A 25,227-nucleotide genomic window follows, 5' to 3' on the forward strand; every position below is an offset into this window, starting at 1 on the left:
AACTTTAAAAAAGGAAAAAATAACTCAGTGTGTATGTGTGTGTGTGTCAGACTGCCGCTGGCCACAACAGCTGCGTTCGCTTCCCGCGTTCACGCGTCTTACTTGTAGTAAAAGAGATGTGTTCGGGTGAGCGGTGAATTGGTTGTCACTGTTTTCCCAACCACCGCGGTGCATGGTCACCTTATCAGTGTCACCTAAAACTGGAGTATGAATAGCCTTTGAGGGGTAAAGTGTTTCTCCACATGCATCCTCAGATGAGGATCCTCACTGACAGGTGAACCAGTACAAGGTCAACAGTGACAAGAGAACATTGCCCAGTCTGGTGTACCGGTATGTGTCATTGTTACAGTATGTATGTCCTGTTTGTCGTGTCTATAAAAAACCTAATAAAAACTAATATAACAAAAAAACAGTGACAAGAGAACAAAGTGATGTGTGGAGAATTCAGGAATTGTCTAATATTTCACCGCAGGAGTATACACTTTGACTCTACTGGCTGGGATAGAGACTTACTGTCTCCTGACGGATGCAGTATAGGCTAATGCATAATTTCAAGAATAAATGTACTTTTTAGAAGAACTCTCAGGTTTTTCGCAATCTGTAATATCATAATCTGTCACGGTACGCTCCTCTGCCCTTGGACTTTGTCTGTGTTTTGGGACTTATTACTTGTATTTGTGTTCTGTATGTTATTTTGTAGTAGTGTTCTGTGATTTCCTGTCTGCCTTGTTTTCTGTCACCTGCCTTGTCTCACCTCCCTGTATTAGGGGCTGCCTTCACGAGGACGTCGCGGGCTGTTCCCCGCCTAATTTTGCGAACGATATAAAACTTCACTGCGTCTACATTGCGGTTATGTTAATTATGTACGACGTCCACTCGAGACCGGTAAACTGCTCCGTTTTCAAGATAGAGATGAAGTACACATGGCTGGCCTGTAGATGGCCATAAAAAAAAGAAAAAGCTTCTAAAAGTAGGCTATATGAAAGCGTTGGTATTTCACACAGGTGTTGCCAAATAACTAATTATCTTGATCAGATGCGCATATGCGTCATATCAATTTAATGAGCAGAGCAGTGCTGCTTCTCTCTCTGAGTCTGCACACACTGACTGACCAGCTAAAGTGTATGCCTACTAAACCATAATATATGACAAACCTTGGATTAATTCTTCTGAAAACAGCAGCAAGCACAACGTAAGTGTGAGAGAGAGAGGGAGAGAGAGAGTGTGTGAGAGAGAGAGAGAGAGAGAGAGAGAGAGCGTGCGCGTGCGCGCGCGCCCCTTCTCTCGGTCAGATCATCATACACAGCTCACAACGAGGAGCGGCATGGTACATTGTGAATTTATGAGTTTGACTTTGGAGATTGAAATATATATATTCGCTGGTGCGCAACACCTCTGAATGTCAGATAATTGCTTGATTCCTTCCACCTGCTGGCAGCACAGTGCTAATCATTGCCTATTTTTTAACACGCAGCATCTCTCTCTCTCTCTCTCGTTGTGACTGTGAGACTGACACAGACGCGGTCAATAATATATAGCATAAATAATAGGCCAAATATAACACTTTCCCTCTATCTGTGATCAGCTCCTCACACACAACTCCTCTCTCGTGCATGCCTGCTCAATTGTTTGCGTGCGTGCGGGCTGCAGATCGGCTATTTTTGGAGAAGAGATTTATAGACATTATGTGCAAATATAAAATAGCTGTGATACTTATATGTAAGTGGTTATGGTGAAATAAACCATTAACACTGGTTAGTTTGGAGGGGGCGAGGGGACTATGACATCACCGTTTCAGCAAATTAGGCGGCATTCGCTGTACACACGGAGACGTGAAAGTCGCGTCTCCAAACTTTCCCACTCTGGAAGGTAGTTTCAAAATTAGCCGTTAAAGTCCCCCAAAACGCCGTCTCCGTGTGACAAAAAGGGCAGATCGGCTAATTACTTGCCCGAGAAACACCGAAATCGTCCTCGTCTGGATTGCCCCTTAGTGTAACCCTAGCCACCTGTGTCCTGTTGTCTGTTAGCCTATCCCAGTGTTGATTGTGTGTTTCAGTTCACCTGTGTGTAGTTAGTCTTTAGATACATATGCCCCAGTGTTTTCAGTTCCTTGTCTGTTCGTTGTCTCATATGATGTGGTCAGTACCTTGTAGTAAGTCGTAGTTATTTCCAAGTTTATTGTTCCTTGTGATTTCTTTGAGATTAAAACCTCTTGAACCTTCACTTCTCTGCCTGGCCTGGTCGTTCTGCATTTGAGTCCTATTCCTATACCTCTGTACGTGTCCACACCGTGACATACTCTTGTCTTGTTTCTTCTTTTACAGTTTTGGTTTTTTAATTTAAGTTGTTTCACTTTCAAACAAAATTAAGTTGCTTTTCCTGCTATATAAACAAGTAAAAAGTAATTTGCAAAGTTTAGTGAGTTTGCTATTATTTTAGTAGGCCTATAGCCTTTTAAGTGGTTTAGACATTTATAATACCACCTGTTTATATAGACCTACAGTAGGCTTGGCAAATGAACAAAAATACAAATTGTATCTGACTAACCAAACATTGGCTATAGTTGAAAATCTGCAAGTCTACAGTTCTGTTGCCACCTTCTGCACAGCAGTGGGAAATCATAACATTGGCATTTGATATTGTTTTACTATATCAACGCAAAAAAGAGAAAAGAATGTCGACTCCTAATTCCAATGTCCCGACTGGGTGGGGTGACCGGTCCATCCTGTTACTCTATGGCAACCAAACAGATTAACTCCATTAATATTAACGTTATTAAAGAGGATGATGGATCAGTCAGTGATGTCAGCACTCGATCAGCAGTGTTTGAGCGCTATATAGTCTCGTCTCAGAGAGAGAGAGAGCTGTTGACAGCCAGAGCTCAGATGGTATTTGAGGGGTGGGTATATAGGTAGGTATGGAGGTAGGTAGGTATATACTAGGTAGCCTGCATGCACAGACAGTATACGTAGGTAGGTAGATCATGCTTTGTCATTGAGGACCTCGCCAGCATTCTCCCACTGCATGCACGTCCCGAGCTCCCGACAGTCAGTCAGCAAAGCATGCTGCATCCTGATGCGCTCTCACCTATTTGGAATAGCCACCTGGAATGGATCTGTACGTGCGGTCCCTGCTGTTTGTATACGACCGCCGGATTGAAGAGGGGCACCACGCACGTATAATATAGCCTACTGTTGACGCATGTCATTGTTTGAAACCGGGGAACGAGACACCGGTTTCCAGAAGTGTCAAATAAATTTATTCGACCTGTCCTGCGGATCGGATGCGCCGTCACTGTCTGCATGCATACATGTCTTGCCTACAGCGCCAGGCAGCCCCGGGTACTAGTAAGAGATTAATGATCCATCTTTCTTTTTTTACAGGTTATTCGTAGAACGTTTTTTTTTTTTTGCCGTTTTAAACATTCCAACATGTCCATATTTCAATCGTCCATGCGCAAGCGGCTGTACAGCTTTCCGCTAAACATTGTGCAAAAGCCCGGCTGCGTGATTGACGAAGGAGGAGACAACAACAGCGACAAGGACACTAGTGGGAAAAGTATTGGGCTAAAACATCTGGCCTCTCTGTCTCCGGCGAGCAGCTGCCGGAGCGTCGAGGAGGGCGGAGTTGACTTGGAGACGGACATCACCACCACCACCACGGAGGTGAGGAGGACGAGCAACTTGAACGGAGACTGTCGCTTGTTTCGAGGAGGCAGCGTCTCTTCTTCCATCTCCGGGGGGCGACACCACCACCCCCTCGGGTCGGACCCGGTGGAGCGGCGGCGTCTCCTCCCCGAGGCGGGTGCACCCGGCCCCCGGGCGGCCGAGCAAGGAGCCACGGCGGGTGGTGGTGGCTGCTGGAGCGGCGGGGGGATGATGATGATGGGGAGAACAACAAATAACGTGTTCAGTGGTGACCAGTCAAGTTTCATCAAGTTGGAGGGCTCCGAACAAATCATGCCGGAGGTGGACGACAGGGCGCTGTACCAAGCCGGTTTCATGCACCGGCAGTTCGGAGCGATGCTTCAGCCGGGAGTCAACAAGTTCTCTTTGCGTATGTTAGGTAGTCACACGGCCGTGGAGCACGAGAGAGAACGCGTCAAGTCGGCAGGATTCTGGATAATCCACCCCTACAGTGATTTTAGGTAAATTTGTGTGCAAGAAACAATTTCTCTACGTGAACACGCTCTCAAATATCCTCCTGTTGATTATGCAGGCCCATTGGGACCTTAACTTGAAATCAGGAGTTTAATTTATAGCCTACGAAAAGTTAAATAGCCTAGGCCAAAGCAGCAATTGACCCCTTGTTTGGTAAAAAATGATTAGGCCTTGTAACATTTTCCAAAGAGGGATTTGATCACACTTATTGCAGGGCCAGCATGATGTAGGAGGATATGCTGCCAGCATGCAAAATCCTCTTCAATCCGCATTGACTGAGAAAACATTATATCATCTCCTTGTTCTGCTTCTACTGCATGGGCAAATTGAGAAATGTGTGTGTGTGTGTGTGTGTGTGTGTGTGTGTGTAAATTGGAGTACTATCAGACATACAGGTATACACACACACACACACACACACACACACACACACACACACCTGTATGTCTATGATAATACTCCAATATTTATATACAGTATAGCTATCGCAGATGAAAGCTGTGTAACTTTCGTTGTATAGTTTGTTGTACACACAAAGGCAAAGCCCATGCAGCAATGATTCCCTAGTGTGTGTGTGCGTGCGTGTGTGCGTGCGGGACAATCTCCATCTTCTATGTTTCACATTTCGATGCACAGAATTCATTCATTTCACCACCAGAAAGGGATTTTCATACAATTTAACCTTGAGGGCTTGCTCTCATCATATTCACTGATGTACGTATGTACAGTCTGTCTCTGCAGCTTTTTTTTTTTTTCCTTCACTCATCCGAATTACACTTTTTATCATTTAGCGAGCTCAGTGGATTACATAGAATGCATCCAGAATGCATCAGGGACCTGTGGTAATCAAATGGGTTAATCAAAATAGCAGGGTAACATGACCATTGGAGATATTATTACAAGCACATTATCCATGCAGTGGAGATTATTACAGTACAATTAGTCTAATGGAGTAGAGATGGTGAAGACTGGGGAGTGGGGAGGCATGCTCGGAACAAACACATGGCAGACAATGAAATGAAAATGTTGTAGGGAATCAGGACAGCCAGCTGTCAACTCTCTGTGTGCCGTGTTTGTTTGAGGTGTCATGATGTGATGCTTTGTTTAGTTTGGGTCACATCTCAGGGGAGGCTGTGCCTTGCTTTAATACCTGTGTTTCAGTTGCAGAACCCATGTCAGGTTACTTGTGCAGGGAACCCGCACACTCATATGCTCCAAAAGATACATTTATTGACGACGTTTCGAGCCAAGGCTCTTCATCTGGTCAAACTCTGAAGAGCCTTGGCTCGAAACGTTGTCAATAAATGTATATTTTGGAGCATATGAGTGTGCGGGTTCCCTTCTCTTTTCATATGTCACTTTTTGAACCCAGCACCTCCACGAAGTGATGTGCGTATTTTACTATAGGTTACTTGTGCATCCTCCTGTCTGTGGCCTAAAATTTTATATAAAGAGAAAGTCATTGTATTCTGGAATAGCATTGTTCACCCATGGTGGGGTCAGGACCCTTAATCGTGAGACTGCAGGGGTAAAGGAACGCTTTCAGTACAAGAACATGCATCTCCAGTGCCAAGCCAACTCAGTGCCACAGCTTTAGTTATGGGACGACTTTAGTGTAGCCGTGGTATAACCGGTCTGGATTTCTACAATAACTTTGTCCAAAGCGCTTCACATTGTGCAATAACCTGCAGTGCCATTCACCTGTGGTGTAGTTGTGCAGGATGCTGTGATTTTTAACCAAGTGTAAACTGTCCACTATTATTAACCCCTTAAACCCCTCAGGGATGGGGCGGTATTGTGTTCACAAGTAGCTCATGAAACGAGTGTGAAGCAAGCTTCTTCCGTCCGGCGGAGTCAGGTTAGGGATTTTCATCTTCAGAATCTGTTCCAACAGAAAAAAACACAAAACAACATAGCACACAACAACAACAACAACAGCAGCATAACACCAAGACAATACTGTACATGAACTACACAAAACCATCATATCAGTGAGGTAGTTTGTTTCGTGCAGAAATGGCTGAAACTGGGAAATGGGACAACTCCTAGCAGGCCTAAACAAACATTTTGACATTGGCTGTGACTGGTGGGTCAACTGGCCACCACTCTATTCTAAGTTTGCCAAATATGTGTCGTGACATGTTTTCATTGTTTTGAGCTTGTAGATGTGCTGTTGTTGCCAAATATTCACCCCAGAATAGTGATGCTATAGAGCGTAGAGAAAAAAACGGCAGGTTACAACACTTTTTTTGTTGTTTTTCTTCTTTGTAATTAAGTTAAGTCACCAGGCACACTGAAGTGGTACGCTGTAAATTGAAATAGTGCAGGACATCAAGCAGAGCGGCTGGAAAGTAAAGCCTAGGATAGAGGACTCTGGTTGACTGTGATCAATTGGCTATATGCTCCATCAAAAGGAGCGATAGGCACAAGTTAAAGTAAATAAGTACAGGTGTGTGTGTTTTAACTAAGCCAAATTCATTTCTTAGCTTAGTTAACAAACACTGAGGATTTTACTTAAAAGTAGTAGGATGTTCAACTGCATTCTGGCAGCAAGTGATAAGTATCTTCAGTAGGAATGATCCCCTTTTCAGCTGTCCTGGTTGATCTAGAGTTAGTGTCGAAGTGTCCTTGAGCAAGACACTGAACCCCAAATTGCTCCCGATGTGCTGGTTGGTGCCTTGCATGGTTTCCCCTGTCATCGGTGTATGAATGTGTGTGTGAATGGGTGAATGTAATGCACAATCTATGTAAAGCGCCTTGGCTAAAGGCGCGATATAAATGCACCATTTACCATTTTATCTAAGCCCTTTTCCTCATTTTAAGCCTTTTTGTGTTGGTTACTGCTGTCTCTTGCTCGCTCTCTTCTGCACTTTGACGTACAGTAGTTGCACTTTGACCCATTGTCTGTGACAGCAGTGTTCCTTTTCCAGTGATCAACAAAACCATGAACATTGGAGACGTTTCAGGGGTAAAATGCAAAGATCCATGCAATGCTTTACATGTGTTTCATAATATATTCTGTACAAAACAGATTTGTAAATAGATGTTGGACCCTGCAAACACATTGTTTCTCAGTATGTTTTGGATATATTTCGTCTATTATTTTATCCCATATATTTTAAACCTGCATGGCTGGCCATTGTTTGTATTATTCATAACACACTGCATATAACTTCTTTTGAAAGGGTATAATGGGGTTTTATGGATGCCGCCGCGTGCGTACAGTACAGTTAGGCTATTGTGTTGCCAGTAGCGGGCTTAAAACGTGCTGTCCCTTTTTTGGTCCAGCTGTTCCAGTGTCCACGCGGGCACAGTGACGTGCACACAGCAGTAATGCTAACTACTCAACATCTGGCTGATGGTAGCTGACTATCCTGGAGATGACATGGATTCCCGGGAGATAACGGTGGATTTAGCTGGAGAGGGGAAGTGCAATTAAGACCAGTGTGTCGCTGCATGCGCAGCGCAGAGCCAACAGGCAGATGAACAGAGAAATTCAAATGCTTTGTTTGGCAGAGAGAGAACATAAAGCTGATTAGAACAAATGGCCGTCCTGCCCTCTCTCGCCGCTTTGCCTGTTTTGTGATCCTCTGCTGCCGTATAAGTGATTACAATATGTTGCACACTGTGTTACAGCCTCTGTGACTAACACACACACACACACACATTACACACTTGTGCTTTTTACGCGTTTATACTGCGAGCGTGATTAATGAAGGTTTTGCTACTTTGATTAACTTTTTGCTGTTTTCAAAAGTTCTGCTTTGTATGGTCCTGTTAATGTGAAACTTTCAGTAATATATATATTTTTTTAAACACGCATCATTATCAGTCCTCTGGGATTATTAAGGCTAGTATTTATGGTGTGGTTATGCTATGGCACATGCAGGCCAGAACAATCCTCACTGCTGTAATGCATGCATGATATGAGATAAGTGGCAGGTGACTGCTTAATTATAACGCTGCAATGGACAGGAACTCACAAACACACTTTAGTTCTCTCTCACTCACTACACAACACATCCTTGCACGTGTACAGTACAGTACAGTACATGAGCATGTGCACACACACACACACATGTACAAACAGGAGCCATATTTGGTACATTAATGCAGGGCTTAAAGTTCTCAGTCCTGGGGACTGATTTCAGTCCTGAGGATTTCATAGGGGTCATTTAAAGAGATCAGTGCAGATTTGCAAAAAATCTTTTTCAGTCTTGGGATTTTTTGGGGCTTTAAGCCCTGCATTAATGCCTTCCATGTTGTGCCATGCCCTTGTGAAGGTTACTAATGTTAGTGTTTTTAAAGGAACACCATGTATTTTGTAGGATTCTTAATAGGACTGGTTGTTAAAGATCCCTAAATATTCAGCACAACAATTGGATTGGAGGTGCAACCAGTACGACACATCTTCAGTTGTGTGCCCCGACCTCATTGGATGTCTCGGCCACTTATCACAAGACACCCTCTGCCGAGGTTGGCCCACCACAGGCTGAATAGATGTCTATTCAACATTTTGTTGTGTGGTAGACTTAAGGCTCATACATAGTCTGGATTTTCGGTGGTGAGGTGACCACCGAACTACAACATGACGTCACGAGCCGCGGTGAAGAGCAAACCACCGCCACCGCTCCAGCCCTTCTCTCTGTTTTTACTCACCACCGCTCAACGTTATTTCAGCTCCGGTGGTCACCTCACCACCGCTGCGGTGGTCACCTCACCACCGAAAATCCAGACTATGAATAGGCCTTTATACAGACACTTATCATCATTCGATCTACAGTTGCAGTATAGTTACTATAAATGTACATTATGTGAAGACTATTATGTGAAGGCTATACCACATTATAAATCAAGTTATTTAGCTTTCATGGACCAAGCAAAAAAAGCTGATCCACAAGCTTCAACATGTCATACCGTGACACTTTGAAAATATGTTAAAATATCTCAGAGGGGGGAAAAAAAGGTCTGAGTCAGTCTGCTGGTGATGTAGCAGCAACAAAGGGCTAGAGGACCCAAACATATAGCCAAATTCTAAAAATGTCTTCTACATCCTGACAGTTTAATGAAAAAGCTATGTTTCTATGTCAGTCATTCTTCGATTTTTCAAAAATAGCAGACCTACAAGGGCGCGCTATGAGCTTGTAGATCTGCTATTTTTCAATAGCTAAAGCATAACATAATGCTAACACCAAAAGGGTTCCCGCCCAAAATGGGTTAATAAGGCAGGATCGAGGTACAAGTCTTAGAGAACGGTGATTGGTGAGGCAGGCACGGGTCAAAACCAGGAAGGCAGCAGTCCAACATGCAGGCAAAGGAATCCTGGGCAGCAGTAGCTCTGGTCCATAGCTCTAATGCGTTGCAGTTAGAGCTATGTTACTCTCGACTTCCGCCGCTCGCATGAATGCAGACCAGCCTCTCGTCTTTAGCGTAAATAAAAAGAACGTTTTTGCCACTCACCAAAACAAAGGCGGGTTGTGTCATTAGAAAGACTACTTTCCTTAGTGGGAGCACTCTGAGCCCCCCACCACACGTATAAACGGTACTTTTTGGCCAAAAGGGGATTTTGTTTCCACCGGAAAAAATATACTTTTAGTTACTCCACTGCGCCTTCTACCGATATTGCCCAGAGAATTGCCTCCTAGAGAATATTTTTCCTCCGGTGAAAACAAATCCCTTTCTGGCCAAAAAGTACCGTTTATACGTGTGGTGGGGGGCTCGGAGGGCTTCCACTAAGGAAAGTAGGCTTTCTAATGACACAACCCGCCTTTGTTTTGGTGAGTAGCAAAAACGTTCTTTTTATTTACGCTAAAGACGAGAGGCTGGTCTGCATTCAATGCGAGTGGCGGAAATCGAGAGTAACATAGCTCTAAATGCAACGCATATGAACACAGAGGCTAGCGAGTCATAGCATGAAACACAAGATAACATTAACAATCAAGGAACATAAGAAGTGAGCTGGTATAGTACAGGCTTGATTTAGAGAACTAGAAATGTTCGTTGAGGACGTGGATTGTATTTTATATAATTGATTTGATTATTATTTAAAGTAACCCTACAATGGTTCAGTAGCCTATGTTGATGTACTGTAGCCTACTTTAGGACTATTTCTAAACACTAGACTAGAGGTTAGGGGTGCTATGCAGCCCGAACCTTGCCAATCCGACCAATATGTCAGTCATAGTGTTGGGCGATTTGTCCGAGTTGTACCGGTCTGACTGTGGTCCTTTTGTGCCCAATACAACATGGAGATCCCTGATTTCATCAGTATATGCCCATATATTGGAATGCAGAGTTTACTTAAAAATGGACTTCACTCAAATTAGTGTAACTTCTCCCGTAATACTCTTGCTGCCCAACCGTTTATTGCATAGAAACCTGGACTCACATTCGGGGCCTCTATGGCAACATGTGAGAACTGAGAACTTGTTCCTCGGAAAGTTAAGCTGATTTGAGAATTGAGAACGACAAATGTTTAGGAGATTCTGTACAACAACCAGGCGATTGCAGTTGCACTGATTATTGAAAAAAACAAAAGTTAAACAAATGCACAACGTTATTTTTAAAAGCAATTGGCCGACTTGAATAATTATAGGTGGCCTTTTTTGCTGTGTCTAATCCATTTCAATTTAAACTGGCGTATATCTTCTCTCAACTCTGGCCTGCTTCGCTGTCCATGGTGCTGAAAAGGGTGCATGCATGGCATAGGCCGGAGTTATGTTGTGTTATTGTCTCCACCAGGCCGAAGGCATGGGGAGAGAGTATGTTTTGCACTCCGTCCGTGTGTGTGTGTGTGTGTGTGTGTGTGTGTGTGTACTGTGTGTGTGTGTGTGTGTGTGTGTGTGTGTGTGTGTGTGCGTGTGTCCGTCCGTCCTTCCGTCCGTCCGTTACCAGCTAATCTCTGCCACCGTTAACCCGGTCGGTGCCAAACTTTGCACACACACTCCCTGGATGCCAATGACGAACCTCTGCCCCAAATATTCTTCAACGGCCTGTTATAGCGCCACCATGAGGCCGATTTAGGCAAAACACATTTCTGTAGATTACTCGTACACATTTTATCCATACATCACACAATTCGGTATACACTATCTCCATAGTCATGTGATCAACACGGATCTGCACCATTTCCCATCTTCCATCCTGATTGGCTAAGATTGGCTTCCAAAGCTCACATGATTGGTCCGTTTCGAACAAAATGCCACAAATCACAAACACAGTGAGCAATTTCCGTGAAATTATACACGCACATTACACATTACATCTCACACAGTCCTATCCTCCTGGTGGAGACCTGTGCCCAGAAGGGCACTTTTTCTAGTTCATTTTGCATTTTGCACTATTAAAAGAACTTGATTGTATCCGTGTACCATGTGAACAATTGTGCTTAGGCCTACTCTTGTTGTTAAGCAGTCTGAGCGATTTATCAATGTGGCAGCTTGAGAAGCAGTATTTAGTTGCAGTATAGGCAGTACTGTACAGTATTTGTAGCCCGGTGGATTGTAAATCACAAACCTCTATATTTTTGTGTGGTGCTGGGTGTTTCTTTTGACAATTATTATTGTGCTGTAAAATGTGTGTGCATGTGTTGTTATTTGTAGAGAACCTGTTTAATTTGTGTTGTATAATGACATATAGCCTCTTTATGTTATAGTTGTGATTTCCTGTATGTAGACTTGATGTTGTCCTTATATCAGTTGAGAAAGTGCCTAATTGTTTACTAGTTCATCATACTCTTATTTATTCATGAAGATCCTTAGCCTGCTTATGAATTATATATATGTTTAAACTCTGATTAAAGGCACAGGTTCAGGCAAAAGGTTGTTGATAATTGAGTTCAAAGGCCAGTTACATTATAGTCTCCCTTCTGTGCTCCCAAAGCATCATCTTGATCGGTTTATGCCTGGGTCTGAGCTACTAGTTTTTCATTAAAAAAATGGACATATGAGAGAGCCCCTGAAAATATGTCATAATTTTGAGGGACCCTGTTGATTTTGTGTAGCCCTATAGGGCCCTTTGTGTTCTTAACCCTGCCCTGCAATTGCTATTACATTTGACACATTGAAACCTTGCTCCCCATGTGATCATCGGGGTGATGTCACTCACTACACCTGCAATTTAGATTAAATCAGCTGTGAGAGAGGGAGAGAGTGAGAGGGAACATTTCTAAAATTTCAAACAAACAATTTCCTTTTTGTCTCTAATGCACAATACCCGGATCCCGCAGTCAAGTCATTAACCTGTTGAGCTTCTTGCCATATGAGAAACTGCATATGGATTCACACTCACATGTGAATTAACGCTTAGCTTAGTGTTCTAATTAGGCTATTCAGTTTAACACCACTAGGAAATGCGTCACATGCACGTCAAAATACCATTTTATGTTGTCTTAAAGCCTCACTATGTAACATTTTCTCAATCATGAATATAATGCAATTTTGTCCAACCTGAATGGTAGAGTATGTTAATACAATATAACTTAATAATATAATTTTGGTGGTTGTATTTTGTGTCCCTGCTCTTCTACTGAGACATTTAGATTGTCAAAGGTCATGTCTTGCCTAGACACACATTTTGACCTGATGGACAAGACTCAATTCATCCGCCGAGCAAGCAGGCCGGCACTATTAGTTCAATGGTAAAAATCTCTGCACTTTTAAGCAGGAAACCAGGTTCAAATCGGGGGTATAAGAGGAAAGTGCTGCTTTCAATGCATTCAATGTCATGATTTGTGTGGCAATTTTAAAGGTATATTCAGTGATTTGACTTAATTCAAATATCACTTGTTTTTTCTTTTTTTCTGGATAATCCTCCCTACTATAGAGTGTGCTGACCATATAAGGAGTTCCTCCCTGTCCCCAGTGAGCCCCTGGGGTCAAAAAACCCTAGTTTAAGTTTTGGTGGCGGGTGGCAAAGCCTTCATCCAATCAGGATGAGAGGGGCCTTCCTCCAATCATGATCGAGTGGGGGCGGGCCTTGGTGCACATCCTGTTGGCCTGTTGCACTTCCCCCCACTGTAGAGCGTGCATGTGCACATTTTGTTACCGGGGCGGACTGGGTGGTTTTCCAAATCACCCAAATCACTGAATGCTCCTTTAAATCAAGCTTGGATAAGTGGTGGTTTTAAACACCAACTCACAGATAGACACTATAGAGGTACTGCATCTTGAAATTCTTGTGTGATTTCCCAATGTTGGGGGCTGCGTAGACTACAATGTGATCCAGCCGTGTATTCCTGGGTGTTGCAGGTTCTACTGGGACTTGATCATGCTTCTGTTGATGGTGGGAAACCTCATCATAATCCCAGTTGGCATCACCTTCTTCAAGGACGAGCACACCCCGCCCTGGATCGTCTTCAACGTGGTCTCCGACACCTTCTTCCTCATGGACCTGGTGCTCAACTTCCGCACCGGCATAGTGAAAGAGGACAACACGGAGATAATCTTGGACCCACAGAGAATCAAGATCAAGTACCTGAAAAGCTGGTTCGTGGTGGACTTCATCTCCTCCATCCCTGTGGATTACATCTTCCTCATCGTGGAGACGCGTATAGACTCGGACTTCTACAAGACGGCGCGCGCCCTGCGAATCGTTCGCTTCACGAAGATCCTCAGTCTGCTGAGGCTGCTGAGGCTGTCCAGGCTCATCCGCTACATCCATCAGTGGGAGGAGGTAGGCCCCATACAGCAGGGGTTCTCAACCCGTGGGTCGCGACCCCTCGGGGGGTCGCCAAATTATTTTGGGGGGTCCCCAAAATATTTTCAAAAAAATAAATAAATACATTTTATTTTATTTTCACGATTTTTCAAAAATAGCAGACCTACAAGCTCATAGCGCGCCACTCGGTGGCGCGCTATGAGCTTGTAGATCTGCTATTTTTCAATAGCTAAATTATAACAATGCTTAAAACACCAAAAGGGGTTCCCGCCCAAAATGGTTTAAGGTTATTGTAGCAGTCAATTTATATTGGGGGTCGGGAGGGGGCGGGGCGGGGGTCCCGAGACATTGCCAAAGCATTTCCGGGGGTCCCCGGCCAAAAACGTTGAGAACCCCTGCCATACAGGAGTGTGTGCTACAACGTTTTGGAGGGCCCTCTCCACAACTTTGCTGTTGGGTCACTGTCACTCGCAACACAACAGCAACCCAAAACAGCAACGTTCATAGGCCGAATCGCCCATACAGTACGCAAGGGACTTTTCAACTTTTAACTTGTTGCATTATTTGTAGAAGCAATTAAAAGCTGGCACAGTTATAGAGTCATCATGACTAAATAATTAAAATAACAAACAATTCAAAAAACATTTTGATTTGAAATGTATCCAGGGCTTGTACCTAGTCAAACCTTTTGTGGCCAAGGCACACCAGTGGGCAAGACATGTCGAAATGTCAAGGCACACCTGTATATACACACTGTAGAAAAATAGCCTACAAACTACAAACTCACAACATGACACATCCCCAATGCACTTTGTAACCTAACTCATGTTAACACCATTTGTGGTACAGACATGTGTTTTCATTCATAAGTCAGAATATGTCATCAGTGTGTTAGAATTTTGTGACATTGAACTTGTTATTAGCCCCAAAATGCTAAATCAGATCTGTGACACGTGAAGTCCCCAGTATTGATTTAACTCTCGAGTCGACAAGGGTCCATTTTGGACAATTGTTAACACTGACAAGAATTAAGTGAACACTAGGGACATTGAACACAGGATGCCGATGCCCTCCCCCAGAGCCCAGACCCATAATCACTCGTCTCACTTTGGTTACGAATGGTTTATATCCCGTTCAAGGTTTCGATCTTTGTTGTAATTCCTACCATGGCTACTACAACCCCTGTGGGCCATTAGTGATGTTTGTAGATGATTACCGTATACTGCAAACAATTGCTTGTGGCAGTATGGGTGGTCTGTTGAGGGAATTCCTACCGTCACGCATACTCTTGCATGCTTCAAATCCAGTGATTGCATGGGAACAAAATGAAAAAAGATGAACAATGTATTATGTGTCGTCTATCAAGGGATTTGGGTTTGGTTGTTGTGAGGCCACAGTAATGCCTGTATAATCTCTGTGTCACAGGTGTTTCATATGACCTATGATCTGGCCAGCGCCGTGGTGCGCATCATGAACCTGATTGGTATGATGCTGCTGCTGTGCCACTGGGACGGATGTCTGCAGTTCCTGGTTCCCATGCTGCAGGACTTCCCCGCGGACTGCTGGGTCACCAGAAACAAGATGGTGGTAAGTGGTTTATTCATCATGACACAATAACCTGTGTCTCTGTATACCCCCCCCCCCCACCTCCCAAAACGATCATAATATAATGAACTATCTACACTACATCTATGTAGCACATATCAGTTTCACAGTCCTTTCATTTCGCTCCTATGCCACCAATGAAAGCAATAAGGTACACCCGCACACTGTGTATTTTCTCGGTACATGAGTATTGTCTTATTTAATGAAGCAACGTTTCGGTCCTTCCGGACCTTCCTCAGGCACCAAAATGTGGAACACGTACCCTACCAACAGTCATTAAGACATGCAAATCCCTTGACTCCTTCAAAACCGCTCTCAAAGGGCACCTACCGACGGCTGCAATTCGAAACTGGCCCCCGTGAAATCTGAATCTCCCCACCCACCTTTTTCCCCTCACCGTATATGTTTTTTTCCCCTTATTACCCCCTCTATGATGATTTGCTGTTTTTTATATAGAAGTGTATATTTGTACGTCTCTAAATGTTATGATGAATTGAACAAGGTGGACCCTATTGTAAACAAGTGTAATACTTTATTGGGTCGTCCACTCACAGTTGACAGTTTTTGTATTGAGTTGTTCTTGAAATGTACTGTAATTCTGCAAACTGTTAATAAATACTTCAATCAATCAATCAATCAATCAATCAATCAATCCTTAACATTGAGACATGAGTTACAATAAGCTTTCAACAAAAAACCCCACAAAAGTCTATAAGTAGGTCGGGAGTGGCTTATTCTCGGTAACACGAGGGGTTCTGTCCCTGTTACAATGCGCTAGACTACTCTAGCGCATTGTAACAGTCTAGATCCCTGGGAGATGGATGTTGAGGTGGAGCGCCACACCTACCATCGCACGACAGCTGCACCCAAGCCGTGCCACTCATATGCTGAGTTGGCGGTGCCCATGAACCCATGAACTTGTGGTCAAAGGCGAGAGCTCTACAAACTGAGCTATCAAATTTAAGCACATTTAAAACAACCAACGATCAAACAGAGCATCAACATACATTATGACCAACAATTCCTGGATTCTATATTGTAGGTCAAATCAGCTTTGTGTATCTGTGTGTACCATGGAATGTTATGATTTGATTGGCTGAGCACAGAATGTGATGATGTATGATGATAAGAGCGGCCCTCACTTCACACAAGTGTGATTTATTTGAATCTCTTTTGGGTAATAAGTGCACATATAAGTGTACTGATATAATTAAAAAATCACACCCGTGTGAACTGAGTGGTGCAACTCCCCTCTCCCCTCATTGCCACAATGTTAACATGGACATTGCTGCTTCGAGTGGTTGCACCACTCAAAAATGATTCATAACATAGTTGTAGTATAATATTCGATTCAATAATAATGCGGGGTTGTCCCAAAATCCCAAGGCTGGAGGTTTCGCCTCGATCGTCAGAGATGTTGTCACTCCTCCTCATGTCATGTTTATCACCTACAGAATGACACTTGGCAGGAGCAGTACTCCTACGCCCTGTTTAAGGCCATGAGTCACATGCTGTGCATCGGATACGGCCTGTACCCCCCCATAGGCATGGCCGACGTGTGGCTGACGATCCTCAGCATGATAGTGGGAGCTACCTGCTTTGCCATGTTTGTCGGACACGCCACCGCACTCATCCAGTCCTTGGACTCGTCTCGGAGGCAGTACCAGGAAAAGGTATATATATGTGGCTTATCCCAAGTGTGTGCTCGATCTCTGTGCTGCATATGGTATGAGATAAATTATTATCAGGAATGGAAAGTGCTATACAGAGCTGGGCTCATCACGGTGACGTTGGTTTGAAACTAAATGCATTCGTTACAGACACACACACACACACACAAAAAATTGATTAGCGTCCCTCTTCTGGGACGAACATTTTGCGAAAATAGCAGACCTGCTGTACAAGCTTGTTGCAACACACTGTGAGCTTGTACAGTAGATCTGTTATTTCCAGTGAAGACATTTGGAGTAGAGAGAGAAAAGCAGGTGCCCTATTAATATAATATACCCTTATTGGTGCATTCTGGTCAGAGAATGATATACTTTTAGCGTTTAAGTGGTTAGAAACTAAATCAATCTAAGTGATTGTGGACTGTCAAGAGGAACACAAAATTGTCTAATAGAGACAGAAATATATAGGAAAATATTTGCCATTGACTAGGCCTGAAAGTTTGTACGGAAGAAATGATTCTGTAAAAAAGTTCATACACTTGGCCACACACTCAGGCTTCGTACACACATAAAGAACAACTGTGCTGTGCTCTGCCTGTGTTTCATGGCCGCCCCAATGCTTTTCCAATGGAAGTCACGTGGTTTGACCAAACACTTGTGTTTGATTGCCCCCCCTCCCCCCATCACACACAACTGTTTGGTCAAACCACGTGACTTCCATTGGAAAAGCATTGAGGCGGCCATGAAACACGGACAGCACAGAGCATGTTCGTCTGATATGTGCGTACGAAGCCTCATATGACGTCACGGGCGGCACACACAAAGCCAGTGTTGGAGGGGCCCTCAAAAACAACAGGACAAAAGCATTCTGGAGGCCGGGAGGCCCTTGTTGCTTGTCTGCTCCTGAAGGACACTGTAGTTAATTTGATTAGCTGCAACCTGCCGAGCACAAACTGTATTTATCAGATGGGGCAGAGGTGGAATATTGCAGTGTGAGCAGTTTTTTTAGAAGTCTGGTGCACCACAGGGACATAAACCTGTACAAAGCCTGCTGTTTGCTAACCTAATGAGAAATATTACCTTGTCTACACAAATAATGATCTCAGAGATAAGCGTGACGTCCTTTATGAAGGAAATAACTCCTCTTTTCTTTGGCTTCGCAGTATAAACAGGTGGAGCAGTACATGTCTTTCCATAAACTCCCCGCTGGCATGCGTCAGAGGATCCACGATTACTATGAACACCGATACCAGGGCAAGATGTTCGACGAAGAGAACATCCTGGAGGAACTCAACGAGCCACTGCGAGAGGTCACATCTCATTATGATGAAAATCTCCCTCCGAGAAATCCTAATCCTTACTGATGATTTCTCAGCTGACTTTCTTGAGAAGAAATTCATTTATTATTTGTGGGACATTATTAACCTTATAATTGGGTGGAATGGTTCTGGATTGTTAATATCTACAGTAATAAGGACGTAGCTGACTTTGGTCATCATGAATTAGCTGGCTGGCTGAGCCACATGTAATCCAAAATCCTCACACAATAATATGCTTATAGTCGTTTTAATTTTTTTGGGGGGAGATTAGTAATGACTGGCAACTTGGTGAGCAAAGAGCTAGGCTGTATTAAGAGCTTTCATAAGCGTGTAGAATATAACAACACAGCCAGTAATTAAACGGCTAAAATGTCCCTCTCTTTCAGGAGATCGTCAACTTCAATTGTCGCAAGCTGGTGGCCTCCATGCCTCTCTTTGCCAACGCCGACCCCAACTTTGTGACCTCCATGCTTACGAAGCTGCGCTTCGAGGTGTTCCAGCCGGGCGACCACATTGTCAGAGAGGGCACCATCGGCCAGAAGATGTATTTCATCCAGCACGGGGTGGTCAGTGTCATCACCAAGAACAGCAAGGACATGAAGTTGTCTGATGGCTCCTATTTTGGTGGTGAGTTCAACTGTTCACTCTCTCTGGGTGGTACACAATGTTCATTGTTCTCTATTATCACTGCTATAACATAAGACTTGTTTGCTAAAACTGACAATGCATTACATTTTTTCACATATAATGTGAACACTACATAAAATCCATTATAACAAGGTTTTATGCAGGTCATATCAGGTGCTACTGTACATTGCTTTGGGACAGATTTGAAAGCTGTGGTATTTGTCACGTTCTGGTGAGGTGAGGACCCAAAGGCAGGACAGCCAGGCAGGTGGTGATCAAACCCATGGTTGGGTGTTTTAATAAAGGTGAACAGAGACAGATAACTCAAACTAACATGATGAACTGACACCAAACAATGACTCGACAAGGACTGACTGGGGAACAAGACTAATATACACATGAGGGCTGATTACATATGAGAAACACCTGGGGAAGACAACAAGAACCAAAACAACTAGAACAAGAACATAGAAATACAACGTCTAGCTTTTTAGGCACTGGCACGATGGTGGCGCTCTTGAGGCAGGTGGGCACAACTGCCTGGCTGAGCGATATATTAAAGATGTCTGAAAAAACATCCTTAAGTTGCTCTGCACACTCCTTCACCACGCGCCCAGGAATCCCATCCGGTCCCGCCGCCTTGCGTGGGTTGACGCTGGCGAAGGCCCTCTTCACCCCAGCTGCCGACAGCTGCAGCCTCTGCTCACTGGGAGATGGTGGGGGCATCGGTGCCTCGGTGATGTTGTTGACCTCAAACCGTGCATAAAAGTCATTGAGTCTGTCTGGTATTGAGGGGTCATTGTGGCCAACCTGCTGGGGAGGGGGGCTTATAGTCAGACAGTGTCCTGCCACGAGCGCCTACCTACCAGCCGGTGTTCCAGTAGCATTCTCTCCAACAGTCAAACCAGCTGCCACATCACATGAATTGCGCCTCCAACAGTCAACTAGCCAGAGCTTCATTGATGTCCATTTAAACACCTCAATAGGGTGCTGTCTGCTGGGTCCATGCTGATCGAGTCATTCAGTTCAAACCCATGGTTGGGTGTTTTAATATAGGTAGAACAAGAACATATTAATACATAACATAAATACAACATCTAGATGGGCAAAGTCTGTGACCGTGACAGTATTATTGCTGTTATGTTACAATATGACAGCCTACGGTAGAATGAAATAAGACATGGCAGGGCCTGTCCTATTTCATTCTACCTGTCATATTGTGACTTATTGTTGCTGAGCATATTGGAATGTGATGTACAGTATTGTGTTTTTATGAGCATTTGAGTTGATTGATTCCCATTTTCACCTACAAAACAAAAGACCACAATTGATTTTCATAATCTTGAATTCGTAATAAAATGTTCGGAAAAGATCCAACTGAGGTTGCAATGTACGTATAACCAAAAAACTATGCTACTCACATTCAGGATAACGTTTTGTACACAGGAGGACATGATGATTCCTATGTATTTAATCCTCGGTGTTAATCTCTTACGGACAGCATGTCCATGCAGTATGTTTTAAAAGAAACGGTAATAATGATGGTTTAAGTGATGTGCTGTGCTTTCATTCTCTTTCCCCTGTCAGAGATTTGCTTGCTGACACGAGGGAGACGAACAGCCAGCGTGAGAGCAGATAACTACTGCCGCCTCTACTCGCTGTCCGTGGACAACTTCAACGAGGTGTTGGAGGAGTATCCCATGATGAGGAGGGCCTTCGAGACCGTGGCTCTCGACCGCCTCGACCGCATAGGTGAGCCCTCCTCCTCCGCTGAGAAACGCTGAATCGACCGTTTCAGACTGTATAGTAGCACTTTACAGCACACATGTGAACTTTGCCGGGAAGAGACACACATCTATCGTGTTGGTGCATTTAGAGTAGACGCTCAATCTGAAAAATTAAATCTATAATAACAGCACGGCTTCCCTGTGCACTCAGCATTTGGAAGCCAGACTGAAGCTGTGTGGCACTCAGTGGTGGGCCGTGAGGGCCAGCAAGGCCTTCTCTGCTGACCCTGCACTTGCCTGTTGCAGAAATTTATATTTTATAATTTTTTCTTTTTAAGAAATATTATATCTTGGGTGGTTCGTGCACGCGCGCAGCCGTTCCGCGACCGTCCCTCGGACGGTTTCTAGATTGTAGAAGGCCTAGTTCATTTCAGCACGGACCGCCACTGGTGGCACTCCCTATTTGAAATGGCTTAATAATAATTAGGTGTCATGGTGTAAAATAAACTTGTGTGTGCGTGTTACAAACATAGTTTGCAACACGCACACGCACATAGTTTGCAACACGCACATCTCCTCACAAAAGGAAAATAAAGTTATTATATTATAATAAAGGTACAGGGTATATGTGATAAATATATATTTACTACTACATGCATGCCAGCATTCGCTAATACAAATGTCTCTTTTCCCATATCTAAGATTTACTTTACTTTATTTGTTCATTTTGAAGGGACATTGCACATTAATGGACATTACACCGGATTTAGCAAAGATGCTAGTTTACATCCGCAGTCCCAACACAAAACATGAAAACTAAACGGGGAGTCAGTGAAGCACATTACACTAGGAAACAAAGCATAAAACATACATACAAGAACAATGTACGTGCGTGCATCTATAAGATAACTCAATGTTCCCTGTTAGACAGTCTTGGGATTTGGACCACAGTCCACTGGTTGAGGAACACTGCACAATATAAGATCCATGGTGAAGATGCATTTGGCCAGTTTGTCCTTTCTTTTAAACAGGAAAGAGGGACTCGGAGCTACAGCACAAAGTTCAGCATCACCACAGTTCCGGCACCCTCGACCTCGAAGAAAATGAGATCATCCAGAGAATAGTGCAGCATGACCGAGACATGGCCCAGTGCACCCGGTTGCTCCAGACCACTGCTGCCCAGAGCCTGAACCCTGGCCCCGTTCCGCCCTCACCGCCCTCGGTCATTTGGGCGCCGCTGGTGCAGGCACCCCTCCAGGCAGCCGCCACCACCATGCCGCTGGCCCTGGCTCTGTCTCACCACCCTCAGCTGCCTCCCATCCTGTTCCAGCACCAACCGCTGCCGTCGGTCTCCGGTTCATTCAAGGACCCGTGCAGCCTTTCGAGGAGAGTCCGCGCCGGGGCGAACACTGCCAGTGGCTGCGGCTCTGGGCCCGGCTCTCCTGAAAGCTCCACCAAGTTCCACTCTGGGATCGACACTCCCATATTGGCGTCCCTCAGGACGCAGTACCTGGACGCGCTCACCTCTCAGCCTGTCTTCACCAGCAGCTCACACTCTCAGTCATCACATCTACCTCAGGGCCACACGGCAGGTTATTTCCAGCAGGGGGCAGCGGGGAGACTCGTTGGGAGATTCCCAGTATCCTTGGCTCCTAGTATTAGCCCTCTGATTGCCAGCACAGTTAGCCCCATACAAAGCCATTTGCAGCAGTTCTCTCACGCCAACATTCAGCAGATGGAGCCCAGTCATGGCCGAGTGTCCAGGACAAGCAGCGGCGTGAGGCACCATTGTCCCTTCATCTCCGGCACCCTGCAGTCCTCCGGTGGATATCAGCCAGAGCAGCTGGCGGCCGGGTTTGGGGTCTCTTCCTCCCTGGTGCACCACAGTCTGACTGGGATCCAATCTGTATTCCTGCCACAAGTTCCTCCAGAGCACTCTGCCCTGGCCTCCATTGCCCAGTATGGCTCGGTAGACGGTTCCCCTAGCTGCACACCTCCAGGTGCCAGTCCCAACCTCCAGAGCCATGCGGCGGGCAGGACTGTGTACCGCAGTGTGCTCCCCAACGTGAGCTCCTACTCTCCCCAGCCGCCGACCGCGTGCCCCGTCAGGGTGGCCAGTCCCTCCAGTGAGAGGGCAGAGGGCACGGCGGATCTCTTTACCCAGGAAATAAAGACTATCTCAGGCTCTCGGAGCTCCATCGCCCAGGAAGCGCATCTGCTAATTGGCAGTTCCTCCGATGGTTCACGAGGCACGTTAAGCCCTTTTCCCTCCTCCGTGTCTGCGAGTAAACCCTTCAGCTCTGTCCCAGGCCAAGCCTCGCCCCTGAGTCGGACGCACGCCGGGCCCGAACCTCAAAACCCGCCCATGGGCACTCATTACTCGTCACCACCCACCCATGGGTCCCCTCAGCATAGATCTCCCTCTACGATGTCAGGGACGGAACACAAACACTCCAAACTCCCGTCCAACTTGTGAGGTCAAAACACTGTCACTGTCACCTTTTGGTGACAGAACTGCAGGAAGATGACTTCCTCCAGGACATAATTTGTGAGTGTGGGATGAATGCTTATATACAGTATGGGGAGGTCAGAGACCTTTTGTATTCAGCGTGAATGGATAGTAGGTAGTAACGGACAATCTTGGGTATTTTTCTAGAGGACATTGCTACTTTGAATATGGTATTGAATTGAGGAAGATGATGTATAACTTTCAGTCAGTCATTATATGTGTTATATTATAACCCCAGCTCTGTAATTTGGTCTTTGTTATAGTCCTTTCTTTAAAAAAAAACGTACTTTCATCCTGACAATTTCTTTGCGTAAACTTTGAGCTACATTCTTTTTAGTTGACACTCTTGAAATAATTGTATCCAGTTTTGAACAAAAAGCACTTTCCTATTTTATTTGTCCTTTGTCATTTTATAAGTGTATTGTGATTGTGAAAGGTTACCCCAAAAAGAGATTCAGTGATGAAATGGACTGTGAGAGAACAGCTACCGTTAGGGGTCATTTATACTTTGTCACACAACTGTATCGCTCAATGACTGAAAAATATGCTGACTTTCAGTTGAATATAATGTTATTCCACTGGATGGAGTATAAATTAGGCTAGAGTCTAAATCGGTCTAAAGTTTAGACGATGGTATGTCTTCCAAGATTATGTTTTAGCAATTCCCAAATGGGTTACAAATTATGGGACCCCAAATGAGTCCATATTAAACAAATTGTAATGAATCTAATGTAACATCAGTAGTTATTGGAATAGGTTTCTAAGAATTAATCTGCACACCGTTACTGTAAGCTTGCTCGCACAGTGTGTGTTTATTGACAAGAGATAATTGACATAAGATGAAGAGATGATCTCTCTTCAATATAATACACCTGGCAGCATGTTTAACTACTTTTACCCCTTAACCCATTTTGACCTGAGATCAGATTCTAAAAATGTCTTCTACATCCTGACAGTTTTCTTAAAAAGCTATGTTTCTATGTCAGTCGTTCTTCGATTTTTCAAAAATAGCAGACCTACAAGCTCGTAGCGCGCCACTCGGTGGCGCGCTATGAGCTTGTAGATCTGCTATTTTTCAATAGCTAAAGCATAACATAATGCTAACACCAAAATGGGTTAACCACAAAAATGTTCTAAAATATTTTCCAAAATAGCCAATGTACAAGGTCACAAGTTCAACAACAGTGGCGTGTTGTGGGCTTGTGTGACCTTTCTTATTTTTTATTTTCAACTATGATGAAATAGCCAAAATTGGGATACCAGGGTTGAAGTGGTTATGTGTGGACCTACTTTTTATTTGATTCTCTGTCTATCCCGCACCTGTTTACCAGACCAGGTGTGTGTTCTCTACTCGTGTTAACCTATGTTTGTGTGTGACTCATGTGTGACTCATGAGTACCAGTAGGGGCGCTGTCGTGCCAGAAACGGAGAGAGAGAAATAGTGCTGCACTGTTGCCTGCTAATGAGAGCGAGAGAGAGAGAGAGGGGGGGGGGGGGGTGGGTGTAAGGGGGGGAGTTGCACCACTCAGTTCACACGGGTGTGATTTTTGTCTAGGAATTAATCCCTGTATAATCACAGTGGTTTTCAACCCTTTTCATATCAAGGTCCATTATTTATTCGGCATTTGGGCCACGGACCACCATTTGATGAGATTTAGCCTCTCAGACCCAAAAAATCTTGGATACGTTGGATAAGATTTTGTCCACAATTAATACAACACATGCTGTATTGATGTGGTGCCATTGATAACAGGCAAGACGTTGATCAAAAATAACAATTGTTCTACATTCTCTAATTGTGTAGACTTCTTGTGAATTAAGTAATGCAGCTGTTTAAGCAAGGGTTAAAGATCTAATAAGGGTCCATTTGGTTACCATCTCTCCATCGTGTAGCTATATAGGCACCACCTGGAACCCCCCTCAGGGACCACTGGAGGTCCCCGGACGGACCCC

General features: G+C 44.4%; 1 protein-coding gene across 3 annotated transcripts; it reads left to right on the top strand.

Annotated features, from left to right (window-relative positions):
- Positions 1 to 1,063: 1,063 nt before the first annotated feature.
- Positions 1,064 to 23,566, top strand: LOC306922843 (potassium/sodium hyperpolarization-activated cyclic nucleotide-gated channel 3-like). Of its 3 annotated transcripts, XM_079500706.1 has the most exons (9): positions 3,002 to 3,117; positions 3,384 to 4,147; positions 13,409 to 13,832; positions 15,243 to 15,404; positions 16,877 to 17,095; positions 18,256 to 18,402; positions 18,798 to 19,038; positions 20,626 to 20,790; positions 21,797 to 23,566. In XM_079500706.1, the coding sequence occupies exons 1-9, from the start codon at positions 3,025 to 3,027 to the stop codon at positions 23,239 to 23,241; spliced, it is 3,660 nt and encodes a 1,219-aa protein (XP_079356832.1). In that variant the 5' UTR covers positions 3,002 to 3,024; the 3' UTR covers positions 23,242 to 23,566. The 3 variants fall into 3 exon arrangements, with proteins under 3 accessions (XP_079356834.1, XP_079356833.1, XP_079356832.1); XM_079500708.1 differs by lacking the exons at positions 3,002 to 3,117; positions 3,384 to 4,147 and adding an exon at positions 1,064 to 1,192; XM_079500707.1 differs by having other exon boundaries at positions 2,993 to 4,147.
- Positions 23,567 to 25,227: the final 1,661 nt, after the last annotated feature.

The sequence above is a fragment of the Electrona antarctica genome (genome assembly GCF_951216825.1).
Source record: "Electrona antarctica genome assembly, chromosome: 5".
Taxonomy (NCBI): Eukaryota; Metazoa; Chordata; class Actinopteri; order Myctophiformes; family Myctophidae; genus Electrona; species Electrona antarctica.